Source organism: Perna viridis, chromosome 6 (genome assembly GCF_037379345.1).
Source record: "Perna viridis isolate PV_CMFRI_1.1 ecotype Kerala chromosome 6, ASM3737934v1, whole genome shotgun sequence".
Classification (NCBI taxonomy): domain Eukaryota; kingdom Metazoa; phylum Mollusca; class Bivalvia; order Mytilida; family Mytilidae; genus Perna; species Perna viridis.
This window is the reverse complement of record NC_142450.1, coordinates 1,896,815-1,917,944: the sequence shown is the minus strand read 5'-3', so window position 1 is coordinate 1,917,944 and position 21,130 is coordinate 1,896,815. Positions and strand designations below refer to the sequence as shown.

The 21,130-nt window shown below is 32.4% G+C and overlaps 2 protein-coding genes and 1 pseudogene across 2 annotated transcripts; 2 read left to right on the top strand and 1 right to left on the bottom strand.

Annotated features, from left to right (window-relative positions):
• Positions 1 to 7,925: 7,925 nt before the first annotated feature.
• On the top strand, positions 7,926 to 9,063 carry LOC148613188 (papilin-like). Its single transcript, XM_088586407.1, has 3 exons — positions 7,926 to 8,053; positions 8,371 to 8,495; positions 8,761 to 9,063. The coding sequence occupies exons 2-3, from the start codon at positions 8,411 to 8,413 to the stop codon at positions 9,036 to 9,038; spliced, it is 363 nt and encodes a 120-aa protein (XP_088442533.1). The 5' UTR covers positions 7,926 to 8,053; positions 8,371 to 8,410; the 3' UTR covers positions 9,039 to 9,063.
• LOC148613187 (uncharacterized) lies at positions 9,039 to 11,363 on the top strand (the record flags this gene model as incomplete). The annotated part of the gene is made up of 4 exons (XM_088586269.1): positions 9,039 to 9,063; positions 9,643 to 9,759; positions 10,173 to 10,301; positions 10,774 to 11,363. Coding segments are annotated over 4 exons (285 nt in total), but the record flags the coding sequence as incomplete, so codon positions are not given.
• Positions 11,364 to 12,929: 1,566 nt separating this feature from the next.
• The window catches only part of LOC148613186 (kinesin-like protein KIF2A), a 35,259-nt pseudogene continuing 27,058 nt past the window's right edge, over positions 12,930 to 21,130 (bottom strand).

The window sequence follows — 21,130 nt, the reverse complement described above, 5'->3', positions numbered from 1 at the left end:
CATCACTTGGCGTCCGTCTTTGTGGTCTCCATCCTTTAACGATTTTTCAAAACTCTTCTCCTCTGAAACTACTGAGTGGAATTATATGAAACTTTTAAATGATGTTCCTAAGGGTATCTTGCACAAAAGTTGTCCGTAGCTGAAATACTCATGGAACATACATATATGTAGGGGTCTGACCATATGTTTTGACTTACATCTTTAAAAGTGAAACAGATAGAAGAAATCTGAGGCATCCCAGGCATTTTGCCTTGATGAGATCTATCTCCACTGAAAGTTTTGTGATAATTAAAAATAAAATAATGATTATGGAGTTAGTGCCCTTTTTATGCTAATTTTACCTAAAACTTAGTATTTATTTAAAAAGTATTGCAACTACCTTGCCAATTCAAACTGCATTAACAATATAGACACAAGTTGCATCATTTTTTGACAATTTCAGAAAAATTGGTCACATATTCTGGGAGTTATTGCCCTTGAAAATGAAAGGGTAATTGTTTATGATTTTTCCAATATTTTCCAGTAACTTAGAAAACGATAGTAGATTGATGTCTATTATAAAACGGAAAAATGAAAAGCATAATAAGACCTATCTTCATTAGACTTCAGTAAAAGATGTCGAATTTTTTTTTTGAGTTATGGCTTCTGAAGCTGTCATTTTGACAATTTTTCCAACTTTTGCCAATTATTAAGATAATCATAATAGATTGATTTTTAATGTAAATCAGGAAAATATTAAGCAAAAATAAGATCTATCCATGGTGCAAATTTAAGACAAATCTGTTGACTTTTGTGGAGTTATGGCCCCTGAAAGTGTCATTTTGACAATTTTTCCAGTTTTTCCAGATTATTTAGAAAAGGATCGCAGATTGATAATTAATGTAAATTGGAAAACAATAAGCATAACAAGATATATTCTGGTGCAAATTTTAGAAAAAACTATTGACTCTTGTTGGAGTTATGTCACCTGAAAGTGTCATTTTTGACGATTTTTTCAGTTTTTGCCTTTTATTTTTTTTTTAAATTTTCTGCTCAGAAACTACTGCACAGATTTCTTTGAAACTTGCAGGATGGATTTATAGCACATTAGAAAGAAAAGATCCTCATTTCAGAGTGATTAGATAAATAACATGGCCATAATTACTAAAAAAAAATAGAACATAGGGGAGCTCAGAATGTAGTTTTTCCTGGTTTTTGCCTCGACTATTATGAAATCATGAATAATAAAGCTATTTTTAAGGTAAAAATGATATCCACAGTTGATTAGTAGCAATAAATTTTTTAGTGCGGCCATTTTCAAAATGGATGTCATTTTCTTACCAAATTTTATACTTGCAGGGATTTTAATGATATTTGGTTTATTGAGGAAACCTTGTGTGCTGAGTTGGATTATGATGACTGAATTTGCTGTGGGTGGCCATTATTTCCGGCAATTTATTACTTGCACAGATACACTAATTTCCATAGGAAACATGGTATCCGCAGTTGAATGGTGTGGCCAAATTTTGTTCTACTATGACCATTTTTAAATGGTTGCCATTTTCCTGACAATTGATTACTTGCATTGGTTTCAACAATATATAAACATTATTCTGAGTTAAATGAAAATGATAAAAATGGTATCTTTACCTACTGACTTGGCATAGTTTGCAAGGTGAAGGATTCAGGCTCTTCAGAGCCTCTAGTTTTGGTTATTTTTATTTTGTTGTTCTAATTTGAGTACAAACTGGAAAACCAATACATTTGTATTGTTAAATGTTCAACTCACATTTAACTTTTTCTGCATTTGTCTGCATTGGAAGACAAGTAAAAAAAATCACTAATTGACTATTTAATATACAAAAAATGTAGCTACATGTACCTGTACAGGCGAACAGGTGAAATGTGCAGCTCGCAGCATAGTCTGATAAATGCCAGGTATGCCTCCGATACCTGGCATACCTGCCACAACTCTTAGATGTTTATCTCGGTTATTTCTAATATACAATTCATTAATTAATTGAGAGTAAGGTTTGGTATCTCAGGTAAATTTTACCTGTTTACCTGAACAAGTGCAAGTAGCAAAGTTAAATAGGTGTTTTGTGAATTATTAAGTTATGATTAGTATTTTATGACACAAAACACTTGACGTAATTAATTTGATTGTTTTGCATAATAAGAGCATCAACAAAATTGAAATGTTTAGTCTTATAAGAATAAATCTATATATTTTCATTTAAGAGACTGATTATTCCTTAAAGCGAGTTAAAGAGTTACAAATGTCATAATTTTGGTTTTCAGATTTGTACTAAAAATAAAATTGAAAAAGTAGACTAGAATAAATTTAAAAAAACAATAAACACATAACAAAATTAAAAATACAAGTAAATGAAGGCAAATGCATCAGTGTTAGATTTTTTACTTGTATTATTTTTTGCTTTTTAAATGGGCAATTTGTGAACTGATTTAAGACTTGGCAAAAGATTTTAAAGATTTTTTTTTATAAAAGTAGTTGACTACACTTACTTACATGTATATCAGAAAATTGACGATAAGAATATTAGTATTTTGAACACTTGAAGTGTAGCAAATCTTTTTTCTTCTCAAGAGTTAAGAGTTCAGATTTAGATTTGTTTTAATAAAAATGCAATAATATAAAATAATTAAGTAGTGGGTACACATTAAAGTCAAATAAATTAATAGATTTATAAAGTAGATGCACCTTATGTCAATTTTTTTACATGTAATTTGCCCTCAGGTTCATTCTGAGTAATCAGTGCCAGGCTTTGTGTTTTATGACCTTTTCCACATCCTGTCATCCTGGTCGTTAATATTAATTACAAAAATCCTGAATTTATGTCTTACATTTAAAGTACAGAATATGAATTTTTCATACAAATTCAACTAGTTATTTCAATCATATATTTAAAATCTAAACAGTTATATTTATTGCAATAAAACTGGTAAGAAAAATCTTAAATCTGTTATATAAAAAATAAGTAACTGTGTTTAAGATTTCCTTTCTTGATTTTTGTTAAATTTTAACATCCAAATATAACAATATAATGAGGCTAGTTATGGTGTATACAATTCAGGCCCAAAGGCATAATAATAAAACGTAAGGTTTTCAAGTCAGAAGTTTGAACACACAGTTAATTAGTTTCACAGTTATACATGGAAATATTAAACAGTAAATTAAAATAAAATATTGAAAAAAATAATTTTAACTAGAGATTTAATGACATTGAAATGTTACCAAAATATGTGCAAAGGAATTCAGTATAGTATTATGGAGCTCAATACACTGTGATTGTTTATTGAAAATTTGCTTTTTTAAATCAGGAAATACAATATTTACTTGAATACAAAATTTTATATTAAATCTACAACAACATTTAGAAAAAAAATGTCCTGTTTTATATTTAAAATTTTGTAAATATGAAAATAACAAAAAAAAATTCTAACACAGTTTTTCAAACTTATCCTTTCTTTATATTAATTTTGAAATACTGGGGTGAGCCACCAGTGTGTGATAATTAATTGCACAGGTAAAACCACCAGTGGGTACATGTACCTGTTCAGTAAATTAGTCACTTCCTGTTGTATATTGGATACAGGTGATGCTGGGGGATGGGAGTCATGTTAATTAGGAGCCAAATAAGCAATAAATACTGCCAGGTATGATGCATGCCAGGTATTTATCAGACTATGCTGCGAGCTGTACTGTACCTGGGATATCACAACTGTCTTTAAATTGATTAATTAGTTGTATATTACAAGTAACAAAGGTAAACTTCTAAGAGTTGTGCCAGACATTCCAGATTTTGGAGATATATCTGGCTTTTATCAGACTCTGCTGTGAGCTGTACTGTACTTCCTGTATACCCACTTTGTATATTTTTTAAGTTGTGCATAATAAATGGTAATTTCGGTAACAGATTTCTCAGCTTCTATTGGAGAGAATGCTTAAATTGTATATTGCCTTTGCATGATGACATATATTGTTTCCCCTTTTCAGGTTCCTCGCTGACATCTACTTCCTATTTACTAATCGACTTAGTAATTTTTTTATACAGCTGCAAAAGTTTTGTGTAATGATCAGGTTTGCAATTTTTACCCTCGTCAATAACAGGATTACGTTTTCATAATTTATCATTGTGGAATGTATGAATTACTTGTCATCATGGTCATGCACTGGGTCTGTTACAAATCACCCATTGTTTTAACACATGCTTGACCAATGCTAATTATAATTAATCAGTGTTGAATGTATAACAGTAAAGCAGTTTATATAGCAGTATAACATTTTATCATTGCATTTCATTGAAAGGATGTGATTTTTCTTTCAAAATCATAATCAAGTCATTAATTATATAACTTGGTTACATTTTGTCACCTACAGGGTATAATTTTACAAAGGGTCATACATAGGTTCTGGTTTGACCACCATAATTGGCACTTTGTTATACATATTTATCATTTTGTAATACAGAATGTATTGTGGTATACAGATGTCCGTTTGTCCATCTTTATTCCTTAAAAAAAATGAGGTAATCTTCTGTTTTTGGATTATAAATTTTGTAACTAAAAAACTCATGCAGCAATTTGAATGAAAACAGCAAATTAATTAATTCTAGAATTATTATTAAATTGGAATTCAGATACTTTCTGTAAAACATGTTTTTAACCAGCAGTATATTCAGTCTTCATTGTTTTTTTTACGAAAAAATACAATGCATTTGTTGCATACTGTAATTATGTGTAACAAATCAATATATGAAAGGTACCCCAAATGATCTTTTAAACATGACTTCCATATGGGTTTGTACAAGTTACATACATGTATGGTACATGCCATGCACAGAGTTAGTTAAGTGGATGTGCTGTGCACAGGGTTAGTTGGCTGGACGTGCTGTGCACAGGATTAGTTGACTTAGCGTGCTGTGCACGGGGTTAGTCGACTGGACGTGCTGTGCACGGGGAGAGTTAACTGTATGTGCTGTGCACAGGGTTAGTCGACTTGGACGTGCTGTGCACGGGATTAGTTGACTGTACGAGCTGTGCACAGGGTTAGTTGACTGCGTGCTGTACACGGGCTAAGTTGACTTGACCTGTTGAGCACAGAGTTAGCTGACTATTGCACTCTGGTGATTACATCATTGTATCTGCCTAATGTTGTGCAAGTTTGTATTTAATATTTCAGCCGAGGAATTTAAAGACAAAAAATTGTTTTTTCAAGCATTGATATGGGATGAGGGAAAACACTGATGAGACGACACTTTCAGCACTTTGCCTGAAACATTTGGTTTTACAAATGACAGATTCTTACATCTTAACTAAATAGAGGACTTACACTAAACAGCAAGCTCTTATCAGCCAAATTACATCAAAATTACACATACTTTCAGAACCAAATCAAGCAAAATACTTTATTCAGGAAACAAGAAAGCTGTGTTTCAACAACTTTATCTACCACTTATATGAATACTAGTAAATAATTCAACACACACTACTGCTTCTTTCAACTAATATATATATAAAACGTCTCAGAATGTGACGACTCTATTCACTACACTGCTCCATCGGATCAAATTGATACAGGGAAGATAATATAAACATACAGAAAGGTCTGAAAAATTCCCAACGATGTTAGAACTGCCAAATATGCGATGCAATTTTTTTGTTGTTCCCTCAGCGGGATTCGAACTTGTACCGCTGTGAGATCTGTGGCAACACCGCCTGCACAAAGTCCAGTGCCCTAGACCACTCGGCAAGCTAGGCTATATATATACATTAGCATTGTTTTGTATCGCTTTATTGTTTTATTAATATATTGTTCTTCCCTTTACAGTGTGCGATCAACCGAAATATGTGATTTCTTGTAAAATTGACCCACCTAGAACGAAATCTCTATGGTATTATGATAAGAACAAGATGAAATGTCGTAAATTCAAAGCTGATGAATGCAGCGGAAATAACAACAATTTCTCATCACGAAAAAGTTGTAACAAAGTCAAAGCAGCTTGTGGTAAATGGGGTATATTCAAACCATCTTTAGGAGTTCATGCGATTGGTGCATTTGCGGGAAAATAATTCTAATACTCCCCTTCACAATGAGACGCTTCACTATCCACGCTATGCGAATGAGTTTCAAAAACACCATTGATTGCGTATATGATCTTAAATTCGGGTTAAACGATATTACCATTGCCTCAAACAAAAGGACCATCCATAGGCATTAGAATCCACAGGCATTACCAAAATGTAATAAAAGTAAACATGCCCGTGTTTAAGTTTCTTCTTTGACAATATCCTAAGAAAGGCTTCCAAAATACTAAGATATAGCAGTGAACATGATTACATATTATTGTATTACGTTGATTGATATGTGTAAATGTATATAGCATTCAACTAACGAAATATTAATTAATACATATAATTACATAATGGTGCATTAATTGCTTATGGTGTTCAGAAACATACAATAATTGTATACTGATTCTACATATATTTAAAATATAACACACATGATGTTATTACAATGCAGCGTTAACGTTTTTCACGGAACCTTTTAAAACTGAACAAACATGTTTCAGCATAACTTTGTTTCATTTTCGAACACATTTGTTACGTGATATATTTAAAGTCACCTGTTATTGTCGTTACAGTTTGTCTTTTGCCTAAAGTTCCTGGTCCATGCAGAGGTTCGTTCCAAAGATTCTTCTATAACTCTCTGACCGACAAATGTGAACAATTTATCTACGGTGGATGCAAAGGAAACAAGAATAACTTTAAAACTTTACGACAGTGTAAAAGGAGATGTGGTTAGTATTTTGACACTCAATAATTGAGATTTCGTCTGATAAAATTTATATCAATGAATTGATTTGATTCATTTATATCAGGAGTTTACTTGATCGATAAATATGGCCAATACATACGTATAAGTATAAAAAAAGCATTTTTTATGAAGCATTTCAAGAATGAGGGTTAAAAAAATTCAATATGTTTAGATAGATGTAAGCATATATTCTAAGCGCTTGGCGTTTCGATCAATGTTTCAGGTGAACACCCACCAAGACCACCGACCAAACCACCACCACCGCCACCTTTAAGTAGGTAACTTTTTTATAATTCTATCGTCTTCAGATATTTGGCATGTGGAATCGATAAGCTCATATCGTTTGAAAAAGCAATGACTAATGCCACTCTTAAACATTTTTTTCATGTCTCTTAATGTCATGTTCTACTCTTTTGTTTGAAGAGATTTTATCAAGATTAGCTTTATTCATTTTTGAAAATTGCTATTTATAAAATATAAATCACTTTTATGTTTCTGACAAATCGAGTTTTTACATTATTGATTGCTTTTTTTGTAATTGCTTTTAAAAAAGGTACACCATTTAGTATATTAGCACATTACAGAAAAGTGATAAGTGTTACTGTTGTATTCGAGTTAAAACTTCAAAAAAGATGGGACAATGGTAACAGTCACTTATAAAAGATCAGAGTATATTTACTCATAAAATAGGGCAATGAATCGTCAGAATAAGAGAAACAACCATTGAAATCAAGAGAACTAAAATCGGGATTTTAATAAAAAATAACATAATTCAATGATAACAAGCTGACAAAATTACAACACACACATCGATCTAATATCAATTAAATTAGAACGCACATAGAAAGAAGGGTAAATGAGAACCCGCACTCTTCTAAAAACTTGGAGCATGGATTGCTTGTATCGCTGGAGTAACTGACCTCTGCTTTATTGGAGACACCTGACAGGCTGATCGCCAAATATCACATTCGATGAAGACGAAAGAAGAAATTCAGTGATACACAGTGAAATAAAGCAAATTTAAAATCATTAACAATTTTTACCATCTAGGCCTTGACCACAACTCAAATGCAAGTTCTGAATTTGCAAACATTAGCTTCTACATTTCAGAGTGTCAAAAAGGAATACCACTAGAAATAACATGTGGTTTAGGACCCGGAAGTAAATCATGCCCTACAGGATAATATTGTGTGTTTCACCGACGTAGTAGTGCCGGTTTTTGTTGTCAAGACCGTAGGTATACACTTATTCATTATCACAAACATTGAATGATGCTATTTTTAAAGAGGAACAAAGAAGCATATTTCGATATTAATGATGAAAGTCAAGTTTTATCAAAATTAACATTGATTGAGTAGTGAGAGGAATGTGATATACATTACATTCTACCTGGTAATGTGACAGAAAATACAGTTTTATTTTATAAAGAATGCAAAAATGACACATCATATTTCTAACGTCATAGTGAAAATGGCAAAGTCTCAAAACTATTTTCAAATTATAATGTTTTGGGTAATTTTTCCTTAAACTTCACACTTATACATTTGTAGCATGTAAATATGGAAGCCCACAAAAACACTGTCTTGTGGAATGGTTGTTGGATCAAATAAGTGTCCAAAAGGGTACTACTGTGAGGCCCATCCGGCTGATCAATACTTCGCATGTTGTCCAAACGGTATTTATTTTCAAGATCTTTTTCACACTTGCAAGATTTTCCCCCATATATATTAATGTAGGTACATGCTTATAAAGGTTCTAATTTAAGAAACCGTATTCCACAGTAAGCTTAAAAAGTGTTTTTGTATTATCAAATATTAATTGCCTTCATAAATATTTTTTATAGTTATAATATAGATCATGTGCGCAATACAAATGACACTACAAATACCAATTACAATGTTCATTTCAAAACGGCATTTACATTGTATATTATTAAAAAGGACCCGGTAACAAACCTGGTATTTGCCCCGTCCCTAATGGAGCTGGAGCATGTGTTGAACAATGCAGTAAAGACGGTGACTGTGTAGGGACACAGAAATGTTGCTCTAATGGATGTGGACATACTTGTACTAATGCTGTTTCGGAGACAAAACCCGGTTTCTGTCCAATATTACCACCTGGTACTGTAGGACATTGTGCTGAATTGTGCTCTGGAGATGGTAGTTGTCCAGGGATACAAAAATGTTGCTCAAATGGATGTGGTCACGTATGTTCTTAGCCTACTGGAGGAGTAACTCCCCCGCGTAAGTATTTTGATAAACACTTAAGTACGTATCCTTCTAAGAATCGGGCAAAATTTGTATAAGGTGTGTCACATGAAGGAAACAACACTGATATTTGTTTTTGTATGAACCAAGTATTTATACCTGATAACCTCCAGAAAAAAAAATCTAAGTTTTTTGTGAACCTTGCATTTTCAAAATATTGATACACTAATTTTCCGCACTTTTTTTCCTTTAATAAGCAGTCTAAAAATATCTACGTCACAGTTACGTCAAGATAAATTAGAAAAGCTTTTCAGTTGCTTTCTAGATGTATTGAATATTTTTAGGCAACAAAAAGACCAAAGACCAAATTGAGAATTATCATATTCCAACCATTACCTGAACCTTAAACAGAATGGCACTTAGGCATAGTAGCAGTGTAAACTTAGGTTAGCGGCAAAGTAAATTCCTTTACACTACATGCAGCATATGCTGATTTGTTTGTATGTTTTCGATTGTAACTTAACTTTTTTTCCGTATATTATGTAACGGATTTCTATTCATGAATGCTTTTTAATCACGCTTAAAATATTTTCAACTAAATAGTTTTTCAAACAGCATGTGATGTTGGATTTCCTCTGCAGAAAAATGGAGACTTAGTATTTTGTGGTAAACGTCCAAACATTCAGGTCTGTCCAAAGGGATACCTGTGTAATGGTGTAACCTGTTGTCAACGTAAGCTTATTTTTATAACACTCTCAGTTTCGTAAAAGCTCTCGTACATGTAGTGGTGTATAGATGCATGTTTTATTTCCATAGTCTGTTGTTAATTTGTAAAGAACTAATGCCTATAATTGCACACAGTATATTTTCGGTGGAAACACTGAAGATTTAAGCATAAACGATACATTCATTTCCAACAAACAAAAAAATAAACAAATCAAATGTCCAACGACATTAGAACAATAAAATGAAACTTTAAAAAATAAGACACCAGTGGTTTAAATAAAGATTTTTAATAGTAAACATATTTAAAAAAAAATTGTTTGCATTTCACATTGTAAGTACTATGGTTAAATAATACATCTGGTGATGAACAATATATCATTGTAAAGGTTTACGACATTCAATATCATTATATTTCTCAGAGGTGTGCAAGTTCGGTCAAGCATTGAAAGGAGTGGTTTGTGGAAGAGGCCCAGGACGAAAAGATTGTCCTAAAGGTTATACCTGTAACATTTCACCCACTGATGAATACGCTGTCTGCTGTCCAACAAGTAAGTACAAACAATTAAATCTAGACAATAAAACGAAACTATACAATCAATGAATGGGACAATCTAAAAGATATCACTATCCGGATGCGCCGTGTTTGATAAATATCAACAGCAATTAGTAAATTAAAGAAAACTTTAAAAAATGAAAACAAATGTATGTGATATGAACTGAAAGAAATACCGTTTTTGCACGCACAGTCAATGAACAAGTACACTAGTTATTAACTGATTTCAATAAAAACAAAACGATTAATAGTTTCATTGGGTTAAAAAAAGAAATTTTGAATAACAAATGAAAGTTTTGCGCTGGTGTAAAATATTTGGAACAATAACATTCTCACAGACTAACTTCACATTAATTACCACTAATACTTTTAATAATTTTGACTAATATTATTGGAAGTGTTTACACAACACAATGGCTCTATATTGCGTTGTATTACATTTTTAAGTTTGGATTTTTTTATTTTAGCCGACCTGAGATAGAAACAGTTATGAACAAAGCAGTATTTGTATTACAAAAATAATGTTATCAGTTATAGTTTGATTGATGAGCAGACGAAAGTTCCATTTAGTATTACTTTAAAACCAAAGATGTGAATCAAGTTGAATAAAGCATATTTTTGAATAATTTGTTTCGATGAAGTATACATACAAATAAATAATGACAGCAGAAGCTCTAATATTATTCTGCTCGTTAAACTGAGGAATAGACTAATAAGATTTAAGTTGAAATACAAACAAACAATAAAATGACTCCTTAAGCAGGACGTTTTTAAAAAAAATAACAAAATCTCATCTGTTTCTTGAACCTTTTCCCGATTAACGACATATCTTTTATATTTGATATAAACATTTCACAAGGGATGAACATTACTCTTATAAAGCTGGTTTCTATGTTTTTTATCAATGTCCATTAGCAGAAGGAGTTCAGTGCTGCGTGTAGTAAAGGAAAATCACAAGGGTTTTTAAAAAGAATAGATCTCTACATTGGAGATTGATAAATGTAGTGCCACAATAAAATTCTATAGCATCAAAAGAGAATGACTATTCAAAATTCAACATCATTTTTTTCAAGAACATGGTTAAAACGAGAGAAATGGAAAGCAAGATATCACACAAAACACTAAATCATTTCTAATGAGGATAAACTTCCACAATAAAACAATAAAACTAGACACGTAGTAATCAAACTCACTAACAAACACTTAATATTGTAAATAAAACGGTTGTTAACAGAATATTACAAGTGTATATTTGTGACACGCTCACCATTTTTATACAGGTTCTTATCCACCAAGACCTACTACACCTCATCCTCCCCCGCCATCGCCACCACCAGGACCTCATAGTAAGTGTAATTCAATACCTATTCTGAGTTATTATGACTTTCATGGTTTTTGCCATAAGTAATTTCCAAATGCTTTTTCATCAAAAAGGATATCAAAAAAAGGGGATTTAGAGATTAACTACCCCGAACTTATAATAATTACTGTCGATATCTTTCGAGATTAATTTCTTAGATTTTGCCTTTGAGTACAACAAAAATGTATTGAAATATTCAAAACTTTGAGATAGTAATTTTACTTTCAAGTATCAAAGATGTGTGCCAAATGGGTAATGGGTATGTAAGTTATCCTTTTTCGGGAAGTGAGGGTAATAAGATATAAAAACAACCTCAATTAAAGAGTGCAAAATCTGATCTAGTGATTTTCTTGAAGACAATTAAGAACAGTCACAAAGATTGGGAATGTTATATCGTAAAATATTTATTTTTAAACTAATATTCTTCGATGTTTGAAAGTAGAACTTTTATTTCATTATTTTGAATTCTTCAATACATTTATATTGTACTCATCGGGGAAGTTTAGCTCGGTTTCGGGCTCGATATACCGTTTCCCTGTTAAATTATTTTAGGACTTTGAATCTACGAGGTGGTTGGTACTAGGTGGTCAATACACAGTTTCTCTTGTATTTCTCTTTGGGCCTATCTTCAACACCAACTTACCCCACTGATTGATGTCTGAAAATTGGCAGCAATTTTCTATACATGATTGACTTTATTTCTCAGAATTATTAAAGGAATTCAATTGGTGTAATATTGACCTTGCAATAGACTCTGGAAGGAGGCTACATACAAATATTTCATATCTGCAACTCCCTCTCCACCACTTGATGGACCATAACAAAATAATAATTTTATGTCAATGTGGACAGATGATTCTGAGTTAAGATCAAACCTACATCAACATTACATCACTGATAATAAGTAACTCACAATACAAGAAATCATCTAAAGCTGCATAACAAATATAAAACCGTAGGAAATATTTCTTAGTTATAACAGATAAAACATTACACAACTTAAGTACAATACAATAAAGGCAGACATTTGATAAACAGGAAGAGGATATATGACCGAGTTGAAATATGATAAATCTCATTGAACTAAAGCTTAAACCTAATTTGAAATAAGTACTCTGGACAGTTGAGCTGACATAAAAATTCTTGGGCAGAAGTAAGCATATCCAAGAAGTAAGCATGCATGGAATAAAGTGAAACGAACCCATCCCCATTCATTTCTTTAAGGGGGCATAACAAAAACAATTGAAAACATGATTACAGCAGATCAAAGCCCTCTATAGTAATGTTGGAATGAAATGGCAAGTTGGATGAGGTTAGAAGTAATATAACAAAGTACATCATCAGTCTTACCTGCTAAATCTATCAATGAAAAATTTCCATGTAGTCGATTATTACTCCTGAAAAGTTAAATTTGATAGTTAAAAGCAATGAAATTTGATAGTTAAAAGCAATGAATTGATTATCTATCTGTAGATTAAATTATACTTGGGTACATTTCAAGCTTTGCAAACTTAATAAAACTACTGACTTTGTTTTTATTTCTTGCATTTTTGCATATTTCCTTCAAGAATTCACATTTCTAAAAACACAATCAAAAAGCCTTATAAAGAGGTATTTTTCTAAGATATAAACACAGAAAAATAACTTTGAACATTGTCTGTAGTCAACTTTAATTTTGCAGAAAACTTCACTGAAAAGTGGCAAAAAATGGAAACAAAATCACTAACTTCCTTACAGAGCCCATGATCATGTTATTACAATTCTAGGATCGCAGACATTTCAATTCAAATTAATTTCAAATAGAATGATAACAATTTTAAGGCTACTGCTTTTCAAAGTAAACATTATTCATAAAAGAAATTCTCTAATGTAGATGGATTTGCAGGTCCATTATTAGGATCTAGTGAATCTACCCCTTTCCGTATTAATACTGTTTGTTTGTATTACATCTGTAATAGTAAATTTATAATGCATATTAAGCGAAAGGTTAAAGATAGGTCCTCTAAATGCTTAACACCAAACATCATTTTCTAATTTAAAAATAGTAGAATGATAAAATACATGTATACAATGCTACCATATACTGATAATTATCATTATATATCAGAAATTTTCCTAGCTAAAGGTAAAAGGATATAATCATAATGAAACCGTAATAATAACACTATTCTTTTACCTTTTCCGAACAATTATTTGGAAAACAGCATGTGATCTAGAAGAATGTTGATTTGCCGATGTTTGTCCTGATGTCCGTACATTATTGCCATGTTGAATAAGCCGTAACACATCATCAACTGAGTCTATCGATTCTTCTTTTAATCCAACTACTTGAACTTGAACTTTGTGATCTTCCAATACTCTGAATTTTATTTTTTTATTTAAGAAATCAAAAACCTGAAATTTATATCCAAAAACATACATATATATTTGGTATTTAAAATATTCTTAGGGCAATTAGGGCACATAAAATAATTCAAATATTCTTTGGACCCACTTTCACTTGAAATACAGACTGAAAATGTTCTAGATAACAGATAAATATGACCATAAACATCAACCTTATACAAGTAATAACAAATCTCATAATTTGATTATGATCAAAATTGACAATTTATCTCATGGATAGTCTAAAGTGTGGTTAAAATTTAGCCAAATAAAACTTTGTTTGACTTTGACCAACAAGTATTGAATAACCTCATGTCAGGATTCAAGATCACAGACAAAACCAACTGTCTATGGAAACAGGTGATTGCAGCACCATAGCTATATATATTAAATTAGACATGACCCCTAACTGGACTAATATCTTCTGCAGCCTGTTAAATCCTGTACATTTAGTGACTGATGTGGACACAAACTCATATTGGACACAATTTTAATGAGGGATAGACATAAAGCTTTTGACAAACAATTTGTGGCCATTTCTTAAACTCCCAACTTGAAACAATTATATACTTTTGCTGACAACATAATACCAAAATATGACTACAAAATTCATGACAATATGAACATTCCACTATTGTAATTTAGCACCACATTAAGTTTCATAACAATCCTGCAAGTTGTTGCTGACAACATATGAGACAAAGACAAAGTCCAACAGCCATCATTTCTACAATTTTTACCCAAACAAGATTGGTCTTTAATCCATTATTCAAAAAATATCTGTGGTTTCAGTACAGTTGATTTTTGAAAAATGGCCAATAGACTCTGGTGGCTATCTTGTTTAATAAAGCAGAACCAGAATGTTATCCCATGTTAAAGTTGTCTCTCTCATTATTTTTGTGAAGTCTGGGCACCATTGGCTAAGTAGAAGCAGGGATACAGGCAAAAATAAGCTTCCACATAGGGACTCAATGGTAAATTTTGAGTGGCCGCAGCCATCTGAGCAACACAAAAAGTGGATCATAAGTAGAGGGCATTGAGGTCATCAAACAAAGCAAGTTTCAAAACATTGGCACATGTGGTTTAAGAAAGTTGATCTGAGATAATTGGCCAATCAGAGGCTGAGATAGTATCTTGTGGCCATCTTGTTTTATCAAATGGAACCTAAAGTGGATCCTTTGAAGAAACTCATGCATACATCATTTCTGCCAAGTATGATTAAAATTGGTCAAAATTTTGTATCTATTTAACTCCAAAACAAGTTAAGATACCCTACCCTCAAAAAAACTTTAAAAACTAAATCATAAAAATCAGATCAACAAAAACCTTTTCCCATCAATTCTAATTATAACACCCATTTCACCTGTTTTAGCCCCTTATTGTTAAAAAGTGTGGGGCAAAAAACCTGTAAAAACTATTTGGCCCTCTGTCATGTCATTAGGAACAATATGTTGAAATTTCAAAAAGATTGAATAAGTTTTACTTTAGTTCTAGTAAAAAAACCAAAAGTTAACAGATGCCAACAACAATGACATTATATTTTCCTGCAGGCACTTGGTTTTTGTGTTTACTTGAATATCAGGTGGCTGCTCTTGACAAAGACCAGACATGGAAAACAGACATACACAACAAAGAACATAAAGTAACTAAAATCATGCATACAAAGTAACAAAAGCAAATAAGCAATTCGGACTCAACTAAAAACTGGGAGCATGGACCAGGTGCACCGGCAGGGCCCTCTCTTTTTCTAGAAACACCTACTGAGTTGCTCATAAAAAGTCAAGTCAATAGTAGACAAACGAGGAAAGGAATACTATGACTATTGAATAAATCTGTTTTCACAGAGCAGATGGATACACCATAACGATCCACGAGTTCATGATGACGACAATAAAACTTCTGTAGTGATGACTTCAATCTTGTAGCAACATAATGCTGTTCCAGAAGCCTATTTGTTAGAGTTCTAGCGCGATACAAAAAGTCTGCGTAGTTTCGGCAAGCTCTTGCAAAACGTATGAGTTGTGATATGAACACTCCATACGCAGGTGTTGAAGGGATGTTGCCACAGATGAAAGGAAAGTTGACAATTTTGAATGAAAAGTCAACACGTTTGTCGTAAAGTTTGGTCAATAGTTTTCCTTTACCATCGATTTCTAAGTGTAGGTCAAGATATGAGGCCGACTTCACAGTGTCTGTAGTATCCTTTATCTCAAGTTTTTTGGGATAACATGCGATGTATCAAATCCCCGAAATTAGGATTGTTTAAAGATAATACATCATCTATATAGCGGATACTGAGATCAAAGGATCTAGCCAAATGATATTCTTTCTTTCGGATCAGATCAGCTATAAAGTAAGCCTCATAAGAGTGAAGGAATAGGTCAGATAGTAAAGGAGCACAATTTGTTCCAACTGGAATGCCGACCATTTGTTGAAAAACATGTCCACCACATTGGACAAATATGTTAATTAAAAATTCCAGCATTTTGTAAACATTTTCCCCTTTATGTTTGGAAGATGATTTGGAATTATTTCTTACAAAGTATGAGGAATCCCTACCAAGACCTATATATTTGTATCTAGGTGTACCATTTTTTTTTTTGGAAAAACAACGATGTATAATGTTTTTAAGTCGGGAATTTAACTGAGTATGGGGAATAGAAGTGTACAGTGTTAAAAATTATAGGTTTTGATGCTATTATATTCAGATAATAGTCTTGAACTGATTGTCTCCAAAAGATCTTTCAAATTTTTCAGTCTCCACATTGAATTATTACCACTACTTGAGTACCAAGTGTTGTGGTAGGACTCTGACAGTTGTGAGTATAGAAGTTAAAAAGTTTTGAAAGAGGTTTGGTGGTACATTTTGCAGATCCAGCTATGAAACGTGGATTTTATGGATTCTTGTGGAGTTTAGGAATCCAGTACATAGACGGTAAATCACAATCATCGTCCTTGGTAGAGAGACCAAAAGAGGATAGCACAGATTTATGGTTTTCCACAATCTCTTCTTTGGAGAGTGTGGTAGCAGTATAGGTCTTATCACTGCTATTATTTTCTACGTCTACCTCTGACAATTAACATTGGATGTAAGACGTGTTGCAGACAAAAACAATGTTGTTTTGAGCTTTGTCTGCTGGTACGACAACATATTTGTCATGTATAGTAGACAATCTTTTTTTGCTACATCTGGGTCTTTGAAAACGGATATAGCCTTGGCACTCATTGACCTACTTGAAACTTTGAAAGAATATGCTGAAATGCCACAATGTCAAAATTGCCCCCTAAGGCTTTGATATTATCTAATAACCTGATTATAAAATTATAATTAACAAAGAGCTTTGCAGAACACAGCATGATTGGACCCAAGCATGTTGAACTCTGATCACTTGGGACAGACACAATATTAATTTTTGACTCACTTAAGCATAAGGACTTACAGAATAACTGGTTTGGAAACAATATTGCACAAAATTTCTGCTTTGAGGGTGCTCATAAAAAACCTTAGTCTATGATCCTAATAACTCTAAAAATGTAAAGATATCTGAAATTTAAAAAAGGCAGACAGGGATTTTAAGTTCAATAAACAAATGCCAACATTTTGAAAATATGGTAATATATTACATATGGTGTAACAGTCTTCATTGTTCATTGGTTATTATGATCACATGATGCCAAGGATATTCCACTTACATGAAGCCTTGTTTCTATTTTTAAAATTGAAAGTGTTTCTATTTCTATGTATATTGATGCTATACTTCTAAATTTAGATCCGGTCATAAACGTTCCATAATTACTCTCAACCAATCATGGCGGAAGCACCACAGACTAAGTAGACAAAAAGAAAAGTTGCAAGTTTAGCAGATGGAGATATAAACAAATCCAAGGGCCATAACTTTCGTAAAAATCATTCAACCATAACCAAAGTCGAACTTAATCTGTAACTGTTCATAACAAGGCCACATACCAAAAACAAACTTATTTGGTAAAAGCATTACAACAGAAGAGGGTCCCAGGAGCCTGAATCGCTCACCTTGTTGAATTTTGCCTTTGAAAGGCAATAAATTAAACAAAAAGTTGTCCAACAATTTTGACTCAAGAAGTCTTTGGTAGGACTTATCACAAGATCTTTTCAACAATTGAAAGTTTCTTTTAATCTATCATAGTTTTCAAGATATTTACTGAAAACTATTTTAAAAAAAGTCATTTTTCCCCTTTCAAGGGCAATAACTCTTACAAGGAGTCTGAAGACTTTTGTAGTCCTAATTATATGGATCATTTCAGCTATTGAAAGAATTTGGATAAACCTAACGGTTTTGGAGATATATGTGAAAAACTACTGTCTGACCCCTATGTTATATTTTTAGTAACGGCGGCCATGTTTTTCGACAAATCAAAAATCCCCACTTCAGTTCTATGCAGTATACCCCAAGGAACATTCATACGGAGTTTGGTTTCAATTGGTCAAGTAGTGTCAGAGGAGAAGATTTTTGAAAGAAATAGCATTGAAAATAGCAAAAATCGTTAGAAAAGGGCAATAACTCCAACATGGCTTAACAGATTAAAACCAAAATTTGACCAGAGATAGATCTCATCATGCTGAAAACTTTAATCCCATCAAATTTCAGCTTAACTTAACGGTTTAGGAGATATATGTGAAAAACTACTGTCTGACCCCTATGTTCTATTTTTAGTAACTGCTGTCATGTTTTCAACAAATCAAAAATCCCCATACAAGTTGTATGCAGTATACCTCAAAGAACATTCATACATAGTTTGGTTCTAATTAGTCAAGTAGTGTCAGAGGCAAAGATTTTTGAACGAAATAACATTAAGACTAGCAAAAATCGTTGAAAAAGGTCAATAACTCCAACATGGCTTCACGGATTAAAACCCAAATTTGACCAGAGATAGATCTCATCATGCTGAAAACTTTAATCCCATCAAATTTCAGCTTAACTTAACGGTTTAGGAGATATATGTGAAAAACTACTGTCTGACACATATGTTCTAAATTTAGTAATGGCAGCCATGTTTTTCGACGAATCAAAAATCCCCACATCAGTTCTATGCAGGATACCCCTAGCAACATTCTTACCAAATTGGGTTTCAATTGGTCAAGTAGTGTCAGAGTAGAAGATTATTGAAAGAAATAAAATTAAAAATATCAAAAAATGTTAAAAAAAGGCAATAACTCCAACATGGTTTAACAGATTAAAAGGAAAATTTATCCGCAATTAGATCTCATCTGATGAACACTTTTACCCCATGCCAGAATTTAGCTAAACCTAACCGTTTTAGAGATATATGCGCAAAACTACTGTCTGACCCCTAAATTCTATTTTTAGTAACAGCAGCCATGTTTTTCCATGAATTAAAAATTCCCACAACAGTTCTATGCAGGATACCCCGAGAAACATTCATATCAAGTTTGGTGCCAATTGGTCAAGTAGTGTCAGAGAAGAAAATTGAAACCATACTCAGAAACAAAAACATGAATTAAAGTCTTTTACAAGGAAACTGGTTTCTGAAATGTGTTGTCTTACAAACACTGTCAGAGTGATTCAATATGCAACCAGTCTAATCAAAACGATGTCAATGTTTAAGGACAAACATAAATTTTACTGAAGCAAGTGCACTTAACTGAAGTTTGATGGGGCATTTCAGAAAATCAAGCATCTATGAAACACATGGTAACTTTGACAGCCCACCATTTTAAAAATAAATGAGTTAACTCCGTGTCCCAGAATTATCCCTGCTTACCTCTAGATTTGCAGTTTACAAGTCCGAATGGCTCAAAAATAAAAACATATGACTTAACTGAATACAAACCTTGCCACTGTTTTCTCAAAGAAACTTGAATGCACTGATAAATCTGCTTTCTTGTACTTCGAATGGAACAATTTGAACACATCCCTGGCTGTACAAGGTACACAATAATTAAATATAATGTACAAACTTTCATGCCAGTTTTTGAATAGAATCATTTCATCATTAATACTACATTATTATTAATGGATATTGTCATACTGATCCTGTATTACAGGATTTATAGAATGAATATTGGGAAATATGGTCATATAGCACGAGCTTGAAAGAGCCATATGTATACTACCATATACTCATGCAATTTTTTCATGTATAGTAATTTTTTTAAATGCTTTTTTGTCACCCATGAAATCATGAATTTGATGTTACATTGCACATTTTAATGCACACTTTCTGTGATAATTGTTAAGGTGCCATACAACAAATTCAATATATTTTTGGATTGGATTGAGGTTAGGAGTATTGGCTAGATGCGGAGACAAGTATGGCTGATGAGATCAAATAACAAGATTGATATGAAAACACCTCTTTCATGACCCCTTCAATGGTTTTATATCACCAGTCAGAACAAAATACCAAAATTGCAACTAATGTAAGTTGTAACATACAGTTTGTCTGTGTTCCTATCTGATTTTATTTATGCCTTGAACTTACCTGCTAAACAGTATATACCCTTGGAACAGTCCTGCTGTCCTTTGGAAGAAAAGTCGCCACCCATGGCCTGAAAATATTGTCAATTTGAATCCATTTTTTGTCTTTTTTGTTTTTCTGTGTTTTTTTTTTCTTAGTTTCTAAATAAAATTACAGGAATCTACTAAACTGAAAGGCACATGAGTGACTTTAAGGTAACACAATCTATAATACAAAGCAAAATCATATAGCCTAGACAATTTTTTCTCATGATGTAAGTACATGTTCATTCTGTAAATTAGTTGAACTGCTAAAACTTAACGTTGATCTTACTTAAAAACCAAATATCAACTCATTATCTAAAACCACTAATAATATACTTCTAAGGGCAAGCTTGATATGACTGCAAAAATTGAAACCCTGAACAGCTGGGACAGATGGAAAGTAGACACACCATGGAAGCTTAATACATCTTCAAGTTTTGATTGCGAATTGACTTTTAAGAAGAATCAAAGTGTCCCCTTTCTGTTCCTTATTTCATAAATGGTTTCAGTCTTAACCTGAAAAATCAATGCCAACCAACCCTTGGGAATATGGAACTTCGCAGCAGAATTTAAAAG

What these genes read in the sequence shown, in the direction of transcription:
- LOC148613188 (XM_088586407.1), top strand. Translation starts at nt 8,411, where the DNA reads ATGGTTGTTGGATCAAATAAGTGTCCAAAAGGGTACTACTGTGAGGCC. An exon ending in CTTCGCATGTTGTCCAAACG is followed by an intron (nt 8,496 to 8,760) that starts GTATTTATTTTC and finishes ATTATTAAAAAG; the next exon opens with GACCCGGTAACAAACCTGGT.